The sequence below is a fragment of the Ipomoea triloba genome, chromosome 13, assembly GCF_003576645.1.
Source record: "Ipomoea triloba cultivar NCNSP0323 chromosome 13, ASM357664v1".
NCBI lineage: Eukaryota > Viridiplantae > Streptophyta > Magnoliopsida > Solanales > Convolvulaceae > Ipomoea > Ipomoea triloba.
In genome coordinates this window covers 17698417-17720891 of record NC_044928.1, presented here as the reverse complement: position 1 = coordinate 17720891, position 22475 = coordinate 17698417, and the positions used below count along the sequence as shown (strand labels likewise).

Genomic DNA, 22475 nt, shown 5'->3' with positions numbered 1-22475 from the left:
TATTAGTATAATATATGTTTACATAAATGGATACAAGAGAAATTGATAATTTTTTTATTATATAGATATTGATAAATATTATGTAAATATTTTCCTTGCATGAAAAAATATTCTTATTTTAAAATTTTACTTTGATATCTTAGTTTTGTTTCAGAATCTACTTTGGTGATTGATAGCCATTATTTTTATTAGTAATTTAGTTAAGTATTTACAATTAATAAATAATTTTTAATTAGTTTTTTTATACATTTGTTACTATTTTTAGTTCTTCTAAATAATTAAGTAATAGCTTTATTATTTTTAATATTTTGAACTCCTTTCCTAAATTAAAATTATTGCTGCCGAGAACAAACTTCACTCACCGCCAAACCTGCTGCAGATCGAAATTGCCACACCAGTCGGAAATCGCCACCAAGCTGCCAAACTTGTTCGCCAGTCGGAACTCTTTGTCCAGCGTTCACGGAATTGGTCCGGGTTAGAACTGATGATTAAGAACGATGACCTTGGCTTCCTTTTATACTGTTCCGGCCCAACCGCATCTCCAATTTCTTCCGCTGTTCAATCTGATTGACCACAGAATGGAGCGACTTATTCGCGTTGCGCCCCTTCCCTTCGTTTGTTCGTTGCCAACAAACCCGCAGAAGGAAAGAAGAAACAGTCAAAGGGGAAATATTTGTAGATCTATGATATGTTTTTAACTAATTTATTGAAAGTTTATTTCTTTTAGTTTATATCTTATTCTTCTTCATTTTAAATTGATAGATCCCGAGATGATGCACAATTCTTAAATATGTGAATTTCAATTAATTTAATAACATTATATTTAAATGTGAGACATTTACTCAATAACGTTATATTTTTTTGCAAACTCCGAAAATGTAAGTTAGTTCAATTAGTTCATTTTTATGTTTGTTTTTTTTCCATTTATGTTATTAACGTAAACTAATTTGTGTTGGGCTCATAATATTTAAATAATAACTTTTTTTTTTGGCAAAATTTAAATAATAACTATTATTTTAGATTTGTAAATTTGTATAATTTATGGTATTTTATAAATTTTTTTATAGCATTTGTACTACAAAACTTTTAATTAATGCAATAATACTTATATTTTGTCAGGAGTAGAATGCTAAAACCATAATAATGATATATTTTACCTTTAGCATTTTTAAACTTTGAAAAAACCAAATCATTTATGTAGGGAGAAATTTATATATAGTAGTTATAATATTGTAGTTATTTTTAAAAGTTAGATGAATGAAACAAATTGACATGCAACAATTTTTTAGTGAATTTTTGATATGCAACAATGATTCAATATTTATATATGTATTATAGTTATTATTTTCTTTTTTTTAGCAATACATACATACATACATACATATATATATATATATATATATATATATATATATATATATATATATTCGAATCAAATTATTATTTTAATTTTAACCATTTTTAATTAAAATTCAAAAAATAAAGTAAATGAAATTAAAAATATCTATAATACAAAAAGAATAAATTGAATAGAAGATTTCAATTTTATCTTATTAGAATAAATTAAATTTGACATAACTGTTTTGATTTAGAATATTTTATTTTAATAAAATATATATTTTTCTTTTTTATAAATTCTATTACCATTAAATTACCATATTATTATTTAATGATTTTAAAAAGAATAGAAATATATATATATATATATATATATATATATAGCAATATAATGATGGAAAATAGAATTTACAAATAACAATGAGATTGCATTTGATTTATTTTTATTTTATTTTGCACCAAAGTTCACTTTTATATTCAATGCAGTGGTTATCGTCTTCTAGTTTAAATTTATATGTCTACACGTGCATTTTTCATTTTAGCCTTCGAGAGTTCGAGTGCACCATTTATTTCCTACAAGTGCATATTATTTTATCTAAGAGTGCACATTTAGTTGTTTTCATATTGTCCATTCTAGTGATCTTTTTTATGCCTTCAAGTGCTCAATTTCATTCCTACTACATGTACATGTGTGTCTTACTATTGTGTATTAAAAAAATGCATAGTATTCCACTTAGCCCTTTTTAGCTTCTAGTGCATATTTTGTAACGTTCAAGTGCATGTTTTCTTTTCTAAGAGTGCATAATTAATTAGCTTTGAATTTTCCATCTTAGTGTCCCATTTTTTTTTTCCGTTTTTATGCAGTGTTCAATTTCATTTCTACAAGTGCATATTTTCATACTCTTGTGTATTAGAGAAAAAAAAATTCTACGAAGAGAAGGCCTCCTGCACTGTTTACCCAATCAGACTTGCTCAAGCAAAGCTTCTACGAATAAATATTACAAAAAAAAACATTTGTAAATAACTTTAGTTAAACCTCATCTATTGAACCATAGATATACAATGGAAAGAGGAACACATATTCATTAGTTACATGATCATTACGAAACATTTATTTGACTCAAATATTAGACTATTTTTGAATCAATATTCATTATGAAACATTTATTTGACTCAAATATTAGACTATTTTTGAATCAATATTTCATTCATACCGTTTAGGAAATAAAAAATGGATCCAATCTAAACCAAAATGCATAGTGAAACTATATTGAATCCTGCACTTCACATAATTGCTGCTTTGTTCAGATCTTTTTCTTCTTTTCTTTTTCATATTAGGGATTATAAATGAATATCAAATCTGTATTAGGTAAGTCATATTTGTCCATTTTTTGCTTGCGTTTCCAAACTCTATTGAAGATGCAAATTCTACAGTGTAAGAGAACTTACAATGATTTGTGTTAACATACAACAAGCATGTTCACCGGCCTCTGGAAAACCACCTCAGCTATGAACTTCAGCAGCAGGCTTTGATGCCCAGTGTTTCGGTTGAAAAGATATGTGTTCACCTTTCAATGGCGTGTTCTCACCCCGTGCCTTTTTCTTTCCAGATGAGCTTAGAAAATCCTCAACTGGAGTGACAAAGTGGAGGCAAATCCTCAGGCAAATATACAAGTAAATCATATAGCCACCACGGAACTTAACAAAAGTTGAGAAGTTTTATCTGTTCTTATCACTAGCCCCCACCTCCACCCCCCCTCTCCTCTTCACAAAAAGAAAACAACCCCCCACACACAGAGACCTGATAAAGTAAAGATTCAGGAACATTCTGTGAAATGATTACCAGTAAAAAAGTTCCACTCTTATTTAACAAGTTGACAGTATTACCCAGCAAAAGTTTTGTTCAGTCTTGTAACTTATCTTTAACAATCCCAGAAAGTGAGTAATCTAATTAGAACAAGCATTCATACCTTGCCACTCCCACACCACCTTAGGTTCACCTTTCACCACCTTAGGGTACAGCTCTAAACGCGAATCTTCACGAACCAACTCCTCAACCTGTAGAAGTAATGTCTTATTTTGTTACTGACTTGTAAAGAATGCAGTATGCTTACAGCTTAACAGGTAGGGAGAAAGAGAAAAGAACGGTGTTTGTATCAAACACCAGCGCCCTGAATTACTACAGATAGCCTACGAGCCTCTTCATATTAGGTGTAAGCAAATTTACTGTGAATCAGACACAAATGTATGAACGAATACTTTTTTTATTTTTTCAATGCAGTTAAAAACATGGTACTTCAATTTTTTTTAAAGAAAAGAATAGCAACAGATTTTCAACCCAGCAAGCTTCACTTAGAAATATACATATAATTGTTTGCACCAAGGTATGACCATGGTGCACATATATAAACTTCAAATAAAGGAATGCAAACAATGAAGGGTACTGGTTTTTATGAGTTGTGCTAGCATAGGCTGAAAAGAGTGTAGCCTGGTCTCCCCCATCAGGAGAGCAGCTCAAACAGAGCAGCAGGCAAACCATGTCCTAAATTTCAATGTCATAAACCTGTGAGGCTTTGGTCTAAACAGAACAATATTAGATTTAACAAACACAACAACCCCCCGCAATACTATGAGCCTCAGAAACAAACATCTAATCAAAGTATACCACTACCAGTAAATACCTTTTACAGCATTCAAATGTGTGTGAATCTATTTATATATTCTACTTGCAGAGTTGCAGATACACAGATTATGAAACAAAACTACAGTTATTTACTTTCCAAAACATATACCGTGTAGTTATATGCTAGGACAAAGTATCCATTTTTTCATTGTATTTTAAAATACCTTTTTCCACAACAACAGGTCCTTTCTTTCCTTGGGTGAAAGAAGATAATCTCGCAACAAAGAAGCAATCACCCATGCTTCACCCTCACTGTTTGAATCCCTTGCAATCAGTGCCTTCTCTTCAAGTACATTACAAACCTATTACAGCCATACAGGGACCAAGCTCATGCATGAGAAAAACAAGTTTAGCATTTAAAACCAACATTTCATAGCTAAAACCACACTAGCTAATGATTCTTAACTTAGGAAAACTATTAAATCATGCATCATAAACCATATGTTCCTTTTATCAAGAACATATAACAGAGTCTGCGAGGAAAAATAAAATTTTAAGGTCTAAACATCATAATTTTATTGAATATAGATGCTAGCATTGCCAAGTAATATAGTTAGTCAGAAATAAACACTAGAAGAATCACATCAGATCCAGCAATGAAAGATTTAATTATATAAAGGAAAACTCTACCTTATTATAAAGTTCTTCAGCTCGAACAGACAAGTAGTGTCTCCTTCTGACCTTCAAAAGTATTATGACACACCCAACAAGCTGTAAATCTCAATAACATCAACAAAACTTGAACATGTTGATAACAGAAGCTTTCAAAAGCTGCTTTTATTATTGAATACCAATGCAGAAGCAGAAAGTAACACTAGAGCATGCTCTACAATCCACTGTTGAACACGACAAGAAAGTGGTATGTGATTTTCAGCTAGCAGCTCTGGACACTTCAACTCCTTGATTCTGTAAAAAATAAAATAATAATAATAATAACTAAAATATATTTCTTAAAAAAACATATGCATACAAAAACATGAACTGTTCAGTAACTGGAACCTCCAGTTTTATGAAAAACTTAGACAAAATTTTCTGTTCAAAATGAATTATTTTCAAAACAAGAAAAATGGAAAACACTGTTTTCCAACTTAAAAAATGAATTTAAGACACTAGAAAGATGTTATCCAAATGTTCCAATTGCAAAAACATCCATCAGGTTCAGTTATGATTATTATCACCAACAAACGCCAACCCACCTACCTACCCCATGAAAACCAAACTACTAACTACCCTACTCCTATCGCCACTACTACCATTACCACCACCACCACTACTACCTACCCCTGCCGCACTTACTTATCTCCTACTTCCACCCACCACTGCCTACCTACCCCCACCACAACCACTGGTCTATTTTACTTATCATTTGCATCGTATTTTTATATGAATACAATACTTCATATTTTATAAATTAAAAATAATTGAATTTGAACATGTTTTCTTGTTCTCCAATGGAAAATGAAAACTTGGAAAATTTTAGAACAATAAAGATAGAGAATCGAAAACATTTTTCTTGTAACTAAATAGGTCATGGTTTTCCACGTTATGTACTCAATATAAATGCATTAACAAAAGGCTTATTGGTAATTATATCCAAACCTTTAAAACTTGGTGAAAAAACCTCAAACCTCTGCGTTCCGTGACAATTATACTCAATTATGTTATCTAACCCTAAAAATAATTCAATTCTCTTGATTTAAGTATTACGGAGTAATTGGTAGGTATAATATTTAAACATGCTTTTATATATGTAAAATGTTTTTTTAATAGTTAAATTTGAACTTTTAGTTGTATAAAGTATATATTTTCATACACAATAGTTTTTAAAAAATGATGCTATGTTGTACTTTTTTAAATGATTTGTGTGCAAACTCAAGAAATCCGGGTTAGATTGGATTTTTTTTTCTTGGATTGGAAATTATAATTGTTACAAAATACAAATGTTTGATATTAATTTGTCAAATTTTGAAGGTTTTAATATAATTGATGCGCATAATTGGGTATAATTGTCACAAAACACAGAGGTTTGGGTTTTTTCACCAGGTTTTAAAAGTTTCGATATAATTGTCACAAAGTGCAAAGTTTGGCTTTTTCTGCCAATAAACCTTAACAAAACCATACCCATGCTGGCCAATCCTTCTCTCGAGTGTTTTACCAATTGCCTCAATTGCTCTGTGCTTTGCATGACCATATGTAATGCTACTCAAGCCATAATACTCCATCAGCTTATTCTCGTCGAATTTATTCCAGATCCCATCTTCTTGAACCTAAGCATAATATAAATTTATAAAGAATTTGTACTTAACTAGTTAAATGCACCATGTTCACAGGCAATCATATATAAACATGAGTGCACATTGAAACAAGAATCATTGAGATAATGCAGAAGAGATTAGAAGTTACAAACCCAAATAACACCAGTGCCACCGCAGAAGTGTTGAGCATATTCCTCACACACGTGAGCTTCTACATATTTGTACTGCAGTGCATTATGTGCTTATTGCGTTAGAACTCACACCTAAAGCTTAAAAATTAAAATAGTTTTTTTTTTTATTAATTCTATTCATAAGTAACATAACGAAATAAATTAGCAAGACATACAAGTTCCTTGGCTGCTTCATTGACTTTTGAATCTTCTATGCATAAGTCTCCAAGCTTCCGGTAGCCAAGGGCACACTCCAATTTGCCTTCAGAGCATACTCCATTACTTGGGCAAGGCTCACAGGAGTCTAAAGCATGAGAAGGGGTTAAGAGGTAATCTCAGACAAAACAAAAATTCAAAAGTGAAAAATTCCTAAGCTTTTACAGGACTTCACCAGAGTTGTAACGCAAAAGGTAATAGGGCAGTAGGGATCTAGAGTGTTCAATCACTTGACCACGCTAAAATCAATCTCATTTATTTAATAGATTTGAAGAAACAAAGCTGAGCTTTTGATTACCCAGCACGGTTCATATTATGTCTGTGACCAGAGAGTTATACACACACGCGCATGCATGCATGCATGTAATCATATATTCCTATATGATATATGGTACACATAAACAGTTAACACATGCAGGTACATAAAATACATATCTCAAAAAAAATTCTATTTATTATATAATCACACCCTTCCCAACTCTGAAATTGCAATCCCTTGTTCGAGTCCTTTCCTAATTTTCCCCCCATCATCTAAGCCTCAGAACACCCTCAACAGTGCCTCACTCTTCCTCATGTTGTTTCCTCTCAACACTCCCTTCCCCCTCTCTTATCTCTAATGCCCAGGTGGTCAGTTATCAGATTTGAAGGTTCTATCTTTCATGTATCTCTCTGAGTAGTCTTTCTGTTCTCCCCAACTCTTTGCACCTTTGTTGTGCACAACTGAATCAGAAGAGGTGAGAGCACATATGACCTCCTCTTCCAAGACCAGGGAATAATGTTCAATTTTTATTTCTTATTCTTGTTTTGAAAATGCAATGTGAATGTGTAAAAGCTGGTGAGGTCTTCTGACTGTTTTAGTCAATAGAATTTTGATTCCAGATGTTTCAACATGAAGAGATTTTTGGCAATTTCTATTCAATGAATTTGCAGATTTTACATGCATAATATAGTTTATTTGCATCAGATGCTTTAATAAAACAAAACAGAAAAGAAAAAAAATAAAAATTTAAATAAAGTTCTTCTATTAATCAAGTCGCTCAACCCGTATACTATGCTGAGCTGAGCTTTTTAGTATCCCAAAATCTGATTTGACTCAGCTCATGTACACAATAAAATCAACAATCGCTAAGTGGTCCTTTTCATCAAGAATGAAGAATACTCCTCACTCTAAAGTACACAGCAAAGAACTACCAATCCTTTCTTTAGAAGATAGAAGACCACATTTATACCACTTTTCAAATATCTTTTAGACACCCAGCATTTTCCACTTAATTACCTAAACCATTGGACGGCTAAAGGACAAACTTTGAGTAAAGAACAGTATCAACTAGATTAAATGAAATGGTATAAGGGCTAACCAGATAAGGAGTCATCAAATTCCGAATTGCTATTACAAAAGGGCTTTGGCTGTTGATTGATAACGTCAACGATGTAATTACAGGTGAATGCGATGGAGGCGGCAATGGAGATTACAGCGACGAGCCTCAGGAATTCCGCCCTAGAGGTAGGGAAGAATCCTGGGGATGGTTCGAGAGACGAGGAATGAGACTTAGGCGCTGTAGAAGTAGAAGGAGAATACGCCGGTGGAAACGGCGAAGTTCGAGTTTTTGAGGGTTTTACAGGAGTGACCGGAGTTGACGATTTGCGTGTTCGAGGGTTGGAAGCCATAGAGAGTTTTGATAGAGTTGAAAGCCCTTCTCCATTTGTGATTTTTAGTGGTTTTGGGAATAGGAAAAAACATGTGGTTTTATTTTTAATATAAGGGTGTGTTTGGAAAGAAGGAAAATAACTTCTAGAAAATATTTTCTAGAAAATGAGTCATTTTTCAGAAAATGAGTCATTTTCTGGAAAATGAGTCATTTTCTGGAAAATGATTTCATTTCCTGTGTTTGGTTACATTCTGGAAAACTGTCTTTGTGTGTTTGGTTCATTTCCCGGAAAATGAGTGGCAATGTATAATCATATATTTTTATTATTTTAATTAAAATACTAAAATATTTATAATAATATTAAAAATAATATTTATAATAATAATAATAATAAACAAAAACCTCAACACCGTTTCCGGCGGAAACCAGATCTGATATATTGAACCATATTAAAATAGCTTTGGTTTTTTAATTACCAGAACATCAATTCTCAAATTATGCAAAACCTGTGTTGGAAGCTGAGCCACTTTGTTATTTGATTCTAGAGTTTGTTTTGACATTGCAGATGCAACAAAGATTGCAGAACACACGTTTCTAGCGAAGGTCAATTTCCGCCTCTCACCGGAAACGTGTGTTTTGCCATTTTCCGTCCGTATCTAGGTTCCGCCCTGTGTCAATTTTCGACAGAGATTGCCTCAACACTGTATCTGGTTTCCGCCCAAGTGTGTTCTGTGAGCGCCCAAGTGTGTTTTGCGAGCTGTGTCTGTGTCCTGTAAGAGGCGGAAAATGACTTCCGCCAAATTTAGACGGAAGTCATTTTCCGCCATATTAGCCTTGTTTTCCCCAGTCAACGGAAATCATTTTCCGTTGACTGGTTTTCCATCTGTTGCCAAACAGCCAAAGCCCGGAAAATGATTTCCAGAAATCATTTTCCGGGCTTCCAAACACACCCTAAATGTGAAATTAAGTTTTATTAAAAAAATTAAGTTTTATAGGTTCGATCCCGAGTGGGGCGTTGACTCGTTGTGCTTCAGTAGGTTGAGAAAGTATGTATGAACAGATACTATATTGTAACAAAGTCAATAGTATTCAAAAAAAATAAATTGTAAAGCTTGTATACTAGAAATTGGAGATGCGGGATATCGATCCCCGTAGCGCTCTACCATCTGAGCTACATCCCATACTAAAAAATTAGATAAATATATGTGTTTGTAAGCTATGTGTTAAACTAGCTAATTGATTTGATTAAATCTTTTAATATGATTTTACTAGTGTACATTACATTCCAATTGATAACATTAATCCAATCTTAAATTCTAACAGGCCAAGGTCAGAGTTTGATGAGTAAGAAAAACAACTAAGCAATACAAATTGTATGAACTTTGAAGAGCCTCATTATAGAATAGAAGTGACTCCCTAGCAGTCCCTCGCCTTCACATTCTACATCAGAAAAAAAAATGGCTAAGGCAAATGCATTTAAGCAGAATAACCACACATATCGAAGTATTATCGGTCAATCAATGAATGAACTACAAGAAACTTTGATGCCAAATACTGAATAGTGATGTTTTCACTCATAAAATTATATTCGCTTTGCCCAAGATATTACCCTACTGTGAGATTAGTACGACTACCAATAGGAAAAGCACCTCATTGTATGTAAATGTAATGGCTTGCTCTGGGAAGCAAAAAGTTAATTCCAAGAGAAAGAAAAGAGTGCTTTATTTTAACTTTTTATTGGGAAAGATTACAGCAGTGCAATTCTTTATTGCTTGTTGAGAGATTTTTGTGTCTCTTTCTGTGATTTGATTTTTTTTTTTTTGGAAAGGAAGAAATTAATTCATTAAATCGTGATTTGATTTATAAATATGTTAAAGAACGAAAAACAAAAACATTGAAAATTAACACAAAATATTTTCTCGTCACTAATTAAAGCTTGTAGATCACAAATTATTTTTCCTGTCACTAATTTGAAATTTGTAAAACTTATATATTAGGAATTGGAGATGCAAGAACTCTCGCATGCTAAGCGAGCGCTCTACCATCTGAGGCGCATCCCCATGCTAAAAAATTAGATAAATATATGGTTATAAGGTTGATGATGTATAAATGGGAGTGTAAAAGTGGGTGTGTTATATCGTTCCGCTGAGGATTGGGGCTATGGCACGTATTGTGTGAATTATTAAATTCTAGACACTAAAGTATTGAAATTCACTAGAATCCAAGCAAAATATAATTAAATATGGGAAATAAAAAGAATGCAAATAAAATAAGGGATAAACTATATGATAAAAGAGTGGGGTCAGATTAGGGGTATTGCAATCTTGATGCTCTAACAATCTCAAAATTAGGGAAAAACAATTAACCAAGGGATTTATTGGCAATGCACTCAAGAATTCAAGTTAGCTACTTTCGTAATCCATAACAAGAATTAGGCTAAGATTGCCCCACTTTCGTGATGCATCAATCATAACCTTAAACACAAAAGCATTATAAGCCCTCAAATTACCCCTATTCTCATAGTAGGAAAAATTGGGTTGAAATTGGTTAGGCTGAGTCTTTCACCCAACTTTCGTTGTGATGAAATCCTCTCCAAAACAAATCAATAAAAGCTGCGCATCAATTATCAATAAGAGGAAAATATAATCCAACTCAAACATAAACCCTAGGTAAACAATTATTTCCCTTTATGCAATAATCACAAATCTAGCATCAAGAATAGCAATAGGACCCTAATCCAAAACCAAAAGCTAACTACTCATGCATCATAAAAGTAAACAAAGCAAAACTACAATAAACACTACAAGAAATTTGTCCATTCGTGAGAGGTAAAACTGTCACTAAAAGTTCAAAAACCATCATAAAAGACTTTTAATGACGGGAAATTTACTGTCGCGACCCGTCGTTATATCTTCCGAAGATAAAAACAAATAGTGACGAGATATGATACCGTCATTAGTGAGCATATAGTGATAGTATATTTACCGTCACTAAAACGTTCTTTTAATGACAAAAAATCCCGTCACTAATGCTGTAACACCCCAGCTCGGCTATACCGTACATCCGAAGTAGTTACCGCCACACCTAGACCAAACCCAGCCGAATCCACGCAGGGTTCACTCTAGGTGCACAGGCTAAGGGAGAGGAAAAACACTTCACAACATCATCATTCCCAAACTTATATTTTCATGCATATATATGTAGATGAGCAAAAGGGGTAGCTGCACTAGCTACCACTATACACAAGAGTTTAAGTACAACTGACTAGCCAACTAAGTTCATCATGGCTACAAAAGATATATACACAAAAGAGTTTCCTCCCAGAACTTTCCCAACCAGCCAACTACTCTAAGAGGCGGTACACCGGTCCGGAGTACGTCCCCCACACTAGATACTACTCACCTGCGAACCAGGTGATATGGTCCAAAAAGTAACAGGGAGTGTTCACCATAGACCACTCATCCCAATGCTCCGAAGGACTGGGATCCCACGGATAGGGATAAAAGACCACAAACTCTAAGGGGTCACTCCCCTCTAACACCTCGATGGGATAGAACCCAAACCTAGACTGGGCCCTATCTAGAAAAGTCGGCTCACTACCGCGAACCGGAATGCAAGAGGGTGTAGTCGGGTAAGCTGGAGGAGGACTGTACTGCGGAGGAGGAGGAACAGGAGCATAGATCGGGTCCAAAGCAGGATCATAGACCGGGTCCAAAGCAGGAACATAGACCGGGTCCGGAGCAAGAACCGAATCGGGAGTATGGACCGGAGCAGGAGGATCTGGAGCGAAGCCTGGGGCATACGGGTCATCACCCGTTAACAAGTGCACATAGCCGTCATAGTCATAAAGGGGAAAGTAAAACTCTGAGGAACCACTAGAGTTCCCCGGGCTACAGGAACCTGTGCTAGATTCCATCTGGTAAAGGACACAATGAAGTGTAGTTAGCGCGACGGCTAAGTAAGGAAATCCATTGTCACTCGAAAGTAAACAAATGTTTTGAACACAATATAATAATTAGAAAAAGATAACCGTTACCCAACGGTCGCAATCTACCTGCAAGTATTTAACAGTAAAACAGTGCAGCGCAGTATATAAGTGACATCAACACATAATACTTCTATTACTAAAAATTTTCATTTAATTCAAAATGGGAAACACAACACGCATTTTAAGGTTCGGGACACACGACCTTTTCATTCCCAGTCAATCTCTCAGCGAATAGACTTCGCTCTGCAGTATGAACAAATCATACAAATTCTCACACTTCACTCAGCGAATAGACTTCGCTCTGCAGTATGAATAAATCATACAAAATCTCACACTTCACTCAGCGAATAGACTTCGCTCTGCAGTATGAATAAATCATACAAAATCTCACACTTCACTCAGCGAATAGACTTCGCTCTGCAGTATGAATAAATCATACAAAATCTCACCATTCACTCAGCGAATAGACTTCGCTCTGCAGTATGAACAATTCATACAGAACCCCTCACCATTCATTATATTCACACGACTCAAAAACCATCACACTTGCTCGAATATATTCCCCAAAATACACATATTAGTTAACGTTATTTCTATTACGAAAAGCCAAGTACGAGAGTCACGATAATTCTTAAAACACCATTTTTCTCTAAATTAGTAATTATAATGCACAAAAATAATATTTGAGTCTTCAAAAATTCACCCGATTGCCCGTAGGCCTTCAAAACATCGCAATACTCGGGATTAAAAACATCGGGGAAACGTTTGGTCAAAAACAAGTCGAAAACGAGTCCGTGTCGCGCGGACTCGCGGCTGGCCGCACCAGCGGACGCACGGCGGACGCAGGCGTCCGGACCGCGTCCAGCCTCTCTGCCAGAAGATTTCAGTTGGCGCAGTCCGAAAGATTGAGCCGGTAAAAATAGTTCCCGAACTCTTTTTCACTTGAAATTTTTATGGTAGAACCCCAACTTATAGTACTTGATGTCCATAAAAAGTTTTGGTCATTTTGATCCACGAATAAACACAGAAAATTCCCTTTTTGCCCTTGGCAGTGTGCTGTCCAGAATATTTTTCTCCCTGGACCAGTTTTGGAAAAAAATTCGAAAACCGTACTTATACTACTCCGATCATTATGAAATTTTGTATGCGGGTTCTACACTTATAGAACTACATGCCTAAAAAAAATAGGATCAAAATACCTTACCAATTTTTCCCAATAAATCTCGGAAGTTACTGCCAGAATCTATCCTGATTTCTTTTCACTATTTTCACAAGTATAAGCCTATATGGGCATAAATTCAACATATACATGCATAAATTAGCTATGAACATGTATATAAAAATTACCAAAAATCCAAAGTGTAGTTTCTTAGGCTAACTTGTAGATCCACGAACTTAACACATAATTTCACGTAAAATTTTCCTAGTCACGTAATTTACTAGCATTTGTTCACCTTCAAGTGATTGAGCCAACTTAAGGGATTCCTTACCTTTGTAGAAACCTTAAAAACCGTACAAGTTGATGATGCCTTCCTTGGATTCCTTCACCAAAGATCCTAACAAAACACCATAATACAATGTTTTCATAAATCTTAAGTCCAAGCTTAAGTCTTAGGAGGGATTGAACCGAACAAAACCGAAGTTCTTACCTATAGTAGAGTTCTTGGAGTTGAAGAAATGCCTAAGGAGTTCTTAGATCACAAATATGGAAGACTAATATTTTTCCTCCTCTTCTTCCTTGTGTGTTCGAAAGTGAGAGAGAAAGATGAGTGTGATAGTGTAGATTATGTCTTGAAGATCAAGCAACAAAGTGCAACATTCCCATACCTCATTAATGCTAGCATTAAATGCTTCATTAATTGTGATCATCCACTTGGGGTTATGCCACATGTCAATACCCTATGGCTCCTTGAAGAAGAAAAAATCTAATCTTTGCCAGTTCGGGTTCAAATCAGATAAAAGTTCGGAGGATCATGGCTTAATTCGGGAAAATTCTAACACCAAAATTATTCTAAAAATAATCCCGTCGCTAATCCCTCAAATTGGGAATTTTTCGGTATCTCGCGAAATATAGGTACAAGGTTCGTAACAATTTTACCCCTTTCAGTCCATTTAAAATTTTACTTGAACTAACTAGAAGTTCTGGCTTAATCATATGATACTTAATAATCTAATTTCTAGGAAAATTCTAACTGAATATACATCCTTAAAAATTTTTCGGTTCGTGACCGGTACGTAGATCGCAGCTTATTAATAACTAGTAAGAAAAAAAAATTCTTTCGATCACCGAGAGACCTTCTCCTAAATGTCATAGCTTAAAAATATATATATTCTCGAACCTTAACTTTGTCGGAAAAACCGAGGGGTTACAGTCTTCCCCCCTTAAAATAGTTTCGTCCTCGAAACTACTTTTTTTTTTTCGTCATTCATGGAATCAAAATTGATTTCTACTTACCTTTTCCTACCTCAAACGAATTTCTAGCGTGCCTAGTCTAAACACATAATTTGGTTAGGCATATAAAAGTTAGATCGATTCCACTAACCTGAGTTAAATAATTCCGGATAACGTCCCATCATATCGCTCTCCAATTCCCATGTAGCTTCATCGGGACTGTGGTTCGACCATTGTACTTTGATCATTTTGACTGATTTTTTCCTCGTATCTCGCGTCTTCGAGTCCAAGATTCGAATTGGTCTCTCCTCGTATGTCAACGAATCGTCCATTTCCAGTTCCTCCGGCTCTAACATATGGGATTCGTCAGGTACATACCGCTTAAGTTGAGAAATATGGAATACGTTATGCACTCTATCAAGCTCAATCGGTAGGGCCAGTCGATAGGCTAAATTTCCGACCCTCTCCAGAATTTCATAAGGTCCTATATATCGAGGACTTAATTTTCCTTTCCTCCCAAACCTTTTAACTCCTTTAGTGGGTGAAACTTTCAGTAACACCTTCTCTCCCGCCTGATATTCCGTAAATTGTCGCTTCAAGTCGGCGTACGACTTTTGTCGATCCTGCGCGACTTTCATCCTTCCTTGAATTAATTTGATTGCCTCAATGGTCTCTTGGAGGTACTGAGGTCCAAGTGCAACGACATCGCTCTTGTCGCCCCAGCACAGAGGACTTCGACACTTTCGCCCATACAATGCCTCATAAGCTGCCATTTTTATACTCGCATGGTAGCTGTTGTTATAGGAGAATTCTATTAGGTCCAACTGTTCATCCCATGAACCCTGGAAATCGAGTACGCAACCTCTGAGCATATCTTCCAACGTCTGTATTGTCCGCTCTGTTTGACCATCAGTGGCAGGGTGAAAAGCCGTACTCAATTTGAGTTGAGTGCCCATTGCCACTTGTAACGCTCCCCAAAAACGTGATAGAAATCGTGAGTCCCTATCTGAAACGATATCTCGTGCCACCCCGTGGTGCTTAACCACATGCTTCACATAGGCTTTTGCCAATTTCTCCATTGACCATGTTTTGTTCATAGGAATGAACCTCGCGGTCTTGGTTAGTCGATCGACAACGACCCAAACTTGATCGTTTCCCGCCTTGGTTCTAGGCAAACCTCCCACGAAATCCATAGAGATTGAGTCCCACTTCCACTACTGAATCTCTAACGGTTGTAATAATCCCCTTGGGTTTACTTCTTTCTGCCTTGACCCTTTGACAGTTCAAACATCTTGCCACAAATTCAGCTACATCATTTTTCATGCCCGACCACCAAAAGTTTTGTTTCAAGTCCTTATACAATTTGTCCCCACCAGGATGAACTGAATAAGGCGTGTAATGGCCTTCTTTCATTATTTGCTCCATTATCTTCTTACACCCTTTTGGTATTACCCATCTACCTTGAAATCTTACACTCCCATCCGGGTGTAATTCAAATGGCCCATGTTTTCTATCGACCATTTTCTCCTTGATGTTCTCCACCCAATCATCCTCTTCTTGCGCTCGCTTGATTTCCTCAAATAGGGTTGGAGTAGCCGACATGTAATGTAATTTCTTCTCTTGCTCCTCTTGATCACCCATTTTCACTTCCAGATTGAGTCCTTGAAACTCCTTACATAACTGTTCGGGTAATACCCAAAGAGCATGGTTCGTTTTCCGACGCAAAGCATCAGCCACTTTGTTGGCTTTGCCCTCGTGATACTGAATTTCCAAGTCATAGTCTTTGATCAACTCCAACCATCCTCTCTGTCTTAGATTGAGATCCCTCTGAGTGAAGATGTACTTTAAACTCTTGTGATCTGTATAAACTTTGCATGAAATCCCATAGAGATAGTGTCGCCAAATTTTGAGAGCGAATACCACTGCTGCCAGTTCCAAGTCATGTGTCGGGTAGTTAGCTTCATGAGTTTTCAATTGTCGAGAAGCATACGCTATTACCCTTCCATTTTGCATGAGGACACATCCTAGTCCTTTGTGAGACGCATCGGTGTACAACTCATAACCTTCCGTTCCAACAGGTAGAGTTAACACTGGAGCGGTGGTCAATCTCTTCTTGAGCTCTTGGAATGCCTGCTCGCATTCTTCATTCCAACTATACTTGGTCGTCTTTTTGAGCAAATTCGTCAGTGGTCTTGCTATCTTTGAGAAGTCTTGAACAAATCTTCGGTAGTAACCCGCCAAACCTAAGAAACTGCGGATCTCTGTAACTGACTTGGGCGCTTCCCATTCGATTACCGCTCGTATCTTGGCTGGATCCACCCTTATTCCTTCCTCGGTGATAACGTGACCCAGAAATGCGACTTCTCTTTTCCAAAATTCGCACTTTGAAAGTTTTGCGAAAAGTTTCTTTTCCTCAGTGTTCGTAACACTGTTCTGAGGTGTTCCTCGTGTTCCTCCGTGGTCTTAGAGTAGACTAAGATGTCATCTATGAAAGCGACGATGAATTTATCCAAGTACGGAAGGAAAATTCGGTTCATCAAGTCCATAAAGGTTCCTGGGGCGTTAGTCACTCCGAATGGCATGACTGTGAACTCGTAGTGTCCGTACCTCGTTCGAAACGCCGTTTTAGGTACATCTTCTTTCGCTACTCGCACCTGGTGATATCTTGACCGTAGGTCAATCTTTGAGAATACACCCGCTCCCTTCAACTGATCAAATAGATCATCGATCCTGGGCAACGGGTATTTGTTCTTTACTGTGACTCGGTTGAGTTCCCTATAGTCGATGCACAGTCGCAGGCTCCCATCTTTCTTCTTCACGAACAACACTGGTGCGCCCCAAGGTGATACGCTTGGTCTAATAAATCCCTTCTCCAGCAACTCTTCCAATTGAGCCTTTAATTCCTCCATCTCTTTGGGTGCCATTCGATAAGGCGCCTTTGAGATAGGTGAGGTCCCTGGTACAAGATCGATGGTGAATTCCACTTCCCTTTCTGGTGGCATCTCGGTGAGATCGTCGGGGAATACGTCGGGGAATTCGCGTACTATTGGAATTCGATCCATCTCGAGTTCCTCTACTTCGGCGTCTTGCACCAAACAAAGATATGCTTCGCATCCCTGGCGAACACACTTCTTTAACTTTTGCATCGTCAACAACCGTGGCTCGGGTTGCTTGCCAACTCCTCGGTAGGATATTCTTCTTCCCTTCGGTCCTTGCAGTACAACCTTTCGCTCATTACACACGATCTGAGCTTTGTACTTATCCAGCCAATCCATCCCGAGTACTACATCGATGCTTTCAAGTTCGAAACGAATGAGATTTCCGGTACAGTTAAATCCCGCTATTTCTATTGCAACGTCATCATAACCATCCTTACAGGATACTACTACTCCCGAAGCTGTTGCGACGTTGAGATCTAACTTAGCCGTAGGCCTTAACTTTAGTTTATCAGCGAAGGCAGAGGATATAAATGAATTGGTAGCCCCAGTATCAAATAGGACTAATCCAAGTACTGAGTTTATGGGGAATGTACCAGTTACGGCGTCGCTAGCCTGAGCCTGAGCGCTATTGACGACGTAAATCCTGCCTTGTTTTTCTCCACTGCTTTCTCCCATCACCTGCTTTCCCTTGTGGTTGGAACCGGGCGTGGCGTTCGCCGGATTCCCAGATTGGAAGTGGGTCCTCTGGCCTCCTGCTCCTGCGGAATTCCAGCCGGCATTCCCATTGAACCTCCTTCCCTGATTCGCATTCTGCAGGGGCTTTTGGGGACTGTCTTCTTGATTTCGGCAATAAGCGGCTTTGTGCCCCAAAAGACCACATCTGTAACATTTGATTTTCATCCCTTGACAGTTTTCGCCGGGGTGATCCCTTCCACATCTCGGGCAAGCAGAACGTTTCCCCTTATTGAATCCTCCTCTTCCTTGCACTGTGTTGAAGCTGCCTTGATTGACCTTCTTGTTTCCCGCCGGAAACCTCCGAGAATTGTCGTCAGCCTTCCTCTTATTCCGGCCGTAGGCTTCCTGTTGGTCCAGGTATACTTGATAGTGATCCGAAGCTCTGTCATACGCCTCCTTTAAAGTAGAGCACATAAAAGGTGCGATCATTCCCCTTATACTCCAGTCCAACCCCCGAACAAATCTCCTCGCCTTACTCGCCTCATCCGGCACGATTTCTTGGGCAAACCGCATCAGCTCCACATACTGATCGTAGTATTCCTAAATGGTTGCTCCCTTCTGTTTCAATCGTAGGAATTCCTCACAAATGGTTGCTCCCTTCTGTTTCAATCGTAGGAATTCCTCACACTTAATCCCCTTGATCTGTTTCAATCGTAGGAATTCCTCACACTTAATCCCCTTGATGCGCTCAGTGTAGAGGAATTCCTCACACTTAATCCCCTTGATGCGCTCAGTGTAGAACTGTTCCTCACACTTAATCCCCTTGATGCGCTCAGTGTAGAACTGTTCTCTCAACTCCACCTTGAATTCTTCCCAACCGAAGGCTGGGTCTTGCAGGAGAATAGGTCCGACCGTCGCCCACCAATTGTCTGCAGCTTTCGTCATAGGTCCGACCGTCGCCCACCAATTGTCTGCAGCTTTCGTCAGGTAATAAACTGCCGAGGATACTCGCTGGTTCGCAGGGCTCAGGTAATAAACTGCCGAGGATACTCGCTGGTTCGCAGGGCAATTCACTGCGTTGAGTAATTTATCGAAGGTTCGGATCCACTCTTCCAGAATCACTGGATCCTTTTCGCCTGCGTAGTACGGTGGTTGTCGGCTGGCTATCGCCTTAGCATAATCCACTCTCGGCTGCCCCTGATTTTGGTTTTGACCTTGCTGAGCTAGCATCAACTCAGCCATCCTTTCCATGGCCTGAACCATCCGATCTATCGCAGAGAGGTTATTATCGTTCTCCGCAGGTGCATTCCGTCTTGGTGGCATCCTTGCTGAACGATGATCCTAAGTTAGTATTCAAGGTATAAGAGTCCTCTCGGAATTAGCTAGTTAAGCAGTTAGTATAGCACCTACTCAAGTCCTATACAGTCCTTCCTAATATTCGCCTTTATCACACCCTCGAAGCGAGGGTCTCGACAAAGTGTACTAATACTCAGCGCGCTACGCTAGCATGCTTACTCACAACAGCTTTAGTAAACGCATGCAAGAAAAAACATAGATAGCGATCATATTATTTCACAACCAGAATCGTAAGATTCTGCGAGGTAAAAAGCGAAATACCCCCTTCTTATGCCACCCGGCCTCCGTTCCAGCTCTGCTCTGAACTTGTACTCGCCGAATTGTAACAATGATTTAGATTGGTCTTAACGAACCTAAGCTGACTTTGAAACTTGGTTAACTCGAACTAGAGCTGACTCGAACAAAAAGTTTGACTTAGAATTTTGACTCGAAACAGGGCTCTGATACCAACTTGTAACATCCCGGCTCGGCTATACCGTACATCCGGAGTAGTTACCGCCACACCTAAACCAAACCCAGCTGAATCCACGCGGGGTTCACTCTAGGTGCACAGGCTAAGGGAGAGGAAAAACGCTTCACAACATCATCATTCCCCAACTTATATTTTCATGCATATATATGTAGATGAGCAAAAGGGGTAGCTGCACTAGCTACCACTATACACAAGAGTTTAAGTACAACTGACTAGCCAACTAAGTTCATCATGGCTACAAAAGATATATACACAAAAGAGTTTCCTCCCAGAACTTTCCCAACCAGCCAACTACTCTAAGAGGCGGTACATCGGTCCGGAGTACGTCCCCCACACTAGATGCTACTCACCTGCGAACCAGGTGATATGGTCCAAAAAGTAACAGGGAGTGTTCACCATAGACCACTCATCCCAATGCTCCGAAGGACTGGGATCCCACGGATAGGGATAAAAGACCACAAACTCTAAGGGGTTACTCCCCTCTAACACCTCGATGGGATAGAACCCAAACCTAGACTGGGCCCTATCTAGAAAAGTCGGCTCACTACCGCGAACCGGAATGCGAGAGGGTGTAGTCGGGTAAGCTGGAGGAGGACTGTACTGCGGAGGAGGAGGAACAGGAGCATAGATCGGGTCCAAAGCAGGATCATAGACCGGGTCCAAAGCAAGATCATAGACCGGTTCCGGAGCAAGAACCGAATCGGGAGTATGGACCGGAGCAGGAGGATCTGGAGCGAAGCCTGGGGCATACGGGTCATCACCCGTCAACAAGTGCACATAGCCGTCATAGTCATAAAGGGGAAAGTAAAACTCTGAGGAACCACTAGAGTTCCCCGGGCTACAGGAACCTGTGCTAGATTCCATCTGGTAAAGGACACAATGAAGTGTAGTTAGCGCGACGGCTAAGTAAGGAAATCCATTGTCACTCGAAAGTAAACAAAGGTTTTGAACACAATATAATAATTAGAAAAAGATAACCGTTACCCAACGGTCGCAATCTACCTGCAAGTATTTAACAGTAAAACAGTGCAGCGCAGTATATAAGTGACATCAGCACATAATACTTCTATTACTAAAAATTTTCATTTAATTCAAAGTGGGAAACACAACACGCATTTTAAGGTTCGGGACACACGACCTTTTCATTCCCAGTCAATCTCTCAGCGAATAGACTTCGCTCTGCAGTATGAACAAATCATACAAATTCTCACACTTCACTCAGCGAATAGACTTCGCTCTGCAGTATGAATAAATCATACAAAATCTCACACTTCACTCAGCGAATAGACTTCGCTCTGCAGTATGAATAAATCATACAAAATCTCACACTTCACTCAGCGAATAGACTTCGCTCTGCAGTATGAATAAATCATTCAAAATCTCACACTTCACTCAGCGAATAGACTTCGCTCTGCAGTATGAATAAATCATACAAAATCTCACACTTCACTCAGCGAATAGACTTTGCTCTGTAGTATGAATAAATCATACACAATCTCACACTTCACTCAGCGAATAGACTTCGCTCTGCAGTATGAATAAATCATACAAAATCTCACCATTCACTCAGCGAATAGACTTCGCTCTGCAGTATGAATAAATCATACAAAATCTCACACTTCACTCAGCGAATAGACTTCGCTCTGCAGTATGAATAAATCATACAAAATCTCACCATTCACTCAGCGAATAGACTTCACTCTGCAGTATGAACAATTCATATAGAACCCCTCACCATTCATTATATTCACACGACTCAAAAACCAGAACCCCTCACCATTCATTATATTCACACGACTCAAAAACCATCACACTTGCCCATTCATTATATTCACACGACTCAAAAACCATCACACTTGCTCGAATATATTATTCACACGACTCAAAAACCATCACACTTGCTCGAATATATTCCCCAAAATACACATATTAGTTAACGTTATTTCTATTACGAAAAGCCAAGTACGAAAGTCACGATAATTCTTAAAACACCATTTTTCTCTAAATTAGTAATTATAATGCACAAAAATAATATTTGAGTCTTCAAAAATTCACCCGATTGCCCGTAGGCCTTCAAAACATCGCAATACTCGGGATTAAAAACATCGGGGAAAAGTTTGGTCAAAAACAAGTCGAAAACGAGTCCGCGTCGCGCGGACTCGCGGCTGGCCGCACCAGCGGACGCACGGCGGACGCAGGCGTCCGGACCGCGTCCAGCCTCTCTGCCAGAAGATTTCAGTTGGCGCAGTCCGAAAGATTGAGCCGGTAAAAATAGTTCCCGAACTCTTTTTCACTTGAAATTTTTATGGTAGAACCCCAACTTATAGTACTTGATGTCCATA

The 22475-nt window shown here is 38.1% G+C and overlaps 1 protein-coding gene across 6 annotated transcripts; it reads right to left on the bottom strand.

The window, feature by feature from the left end:
• Positions 1–306: 306 nt before the first annotated feature.
• LOC116000957 lies at positions 307–8371 on the bottom strand. 6 transcript variants are annotated; one of them, XR_004094192.1, is made up of 10 exons: positions 8021–8371; positions 6623–6750; positions 6429–6500; positions 6143–6288; positions 4813–4927; positions 4652–4732; positions 4186–4323; positions 3309–3396; positions 2788–2969; positions 307–635 (listed from the first exon to the last, which is right to left on the bottom strand). XR_004094192.1 is itself a non-coding variant. In XM_031240835.1 (9 exons), the coding sequence occupies exons 1-9, from the start codon at positions 8328–8330 to the stop codon at positions 2842–2844; spliced, it is 1206 nt and encodes a 401-aa protein (XP_031096695.1). In that variant the 5' UTR covers positions 8331–8371; the 3' UTR covers positions 2364–2841. The 6 variants fall into 6 exon arrangements, 2 of the variants coding, with proteins under 2 accessions (XP_031096695.1, XP_031096696.1); XR_004094191.1 differs by having other exon boundaries at positions 307–610; XR_004094194.1 differs by having other exon boundaries at positions 307–563.
• Between the last annotated feature and the right edge of the window lie 14104 nt (positions 8372–22475).

What these genes read in the sequence shown, in the direction of transcription:
- LOC116000957 (XM_031240835.1), bottom strand. Translation starts at nt 8,330, where the DNA reads ATGGCTTCCAACCCTCGAACACGCAAATCGTCAACTCCGGTCACTCCT. An exon ending in CTGAAGAACTTTATAATAAG is followed by an intron (nt 4,324 to 4,651) that starts GTAGAGTTTTCC and finishes TGGCTGTAATAG; the next exon opens with GTTTGTAATGTACTTGAAGA. An exon ending in GGTGGTGTGGGAGTGGCAAG is followed by an intron (nt 2,970 to 3,308) that starts GTATGAATGCTT and finishes TTGTCACTCCAG; the next exon opens with TTGAGGATTTTCTAAGCTCA.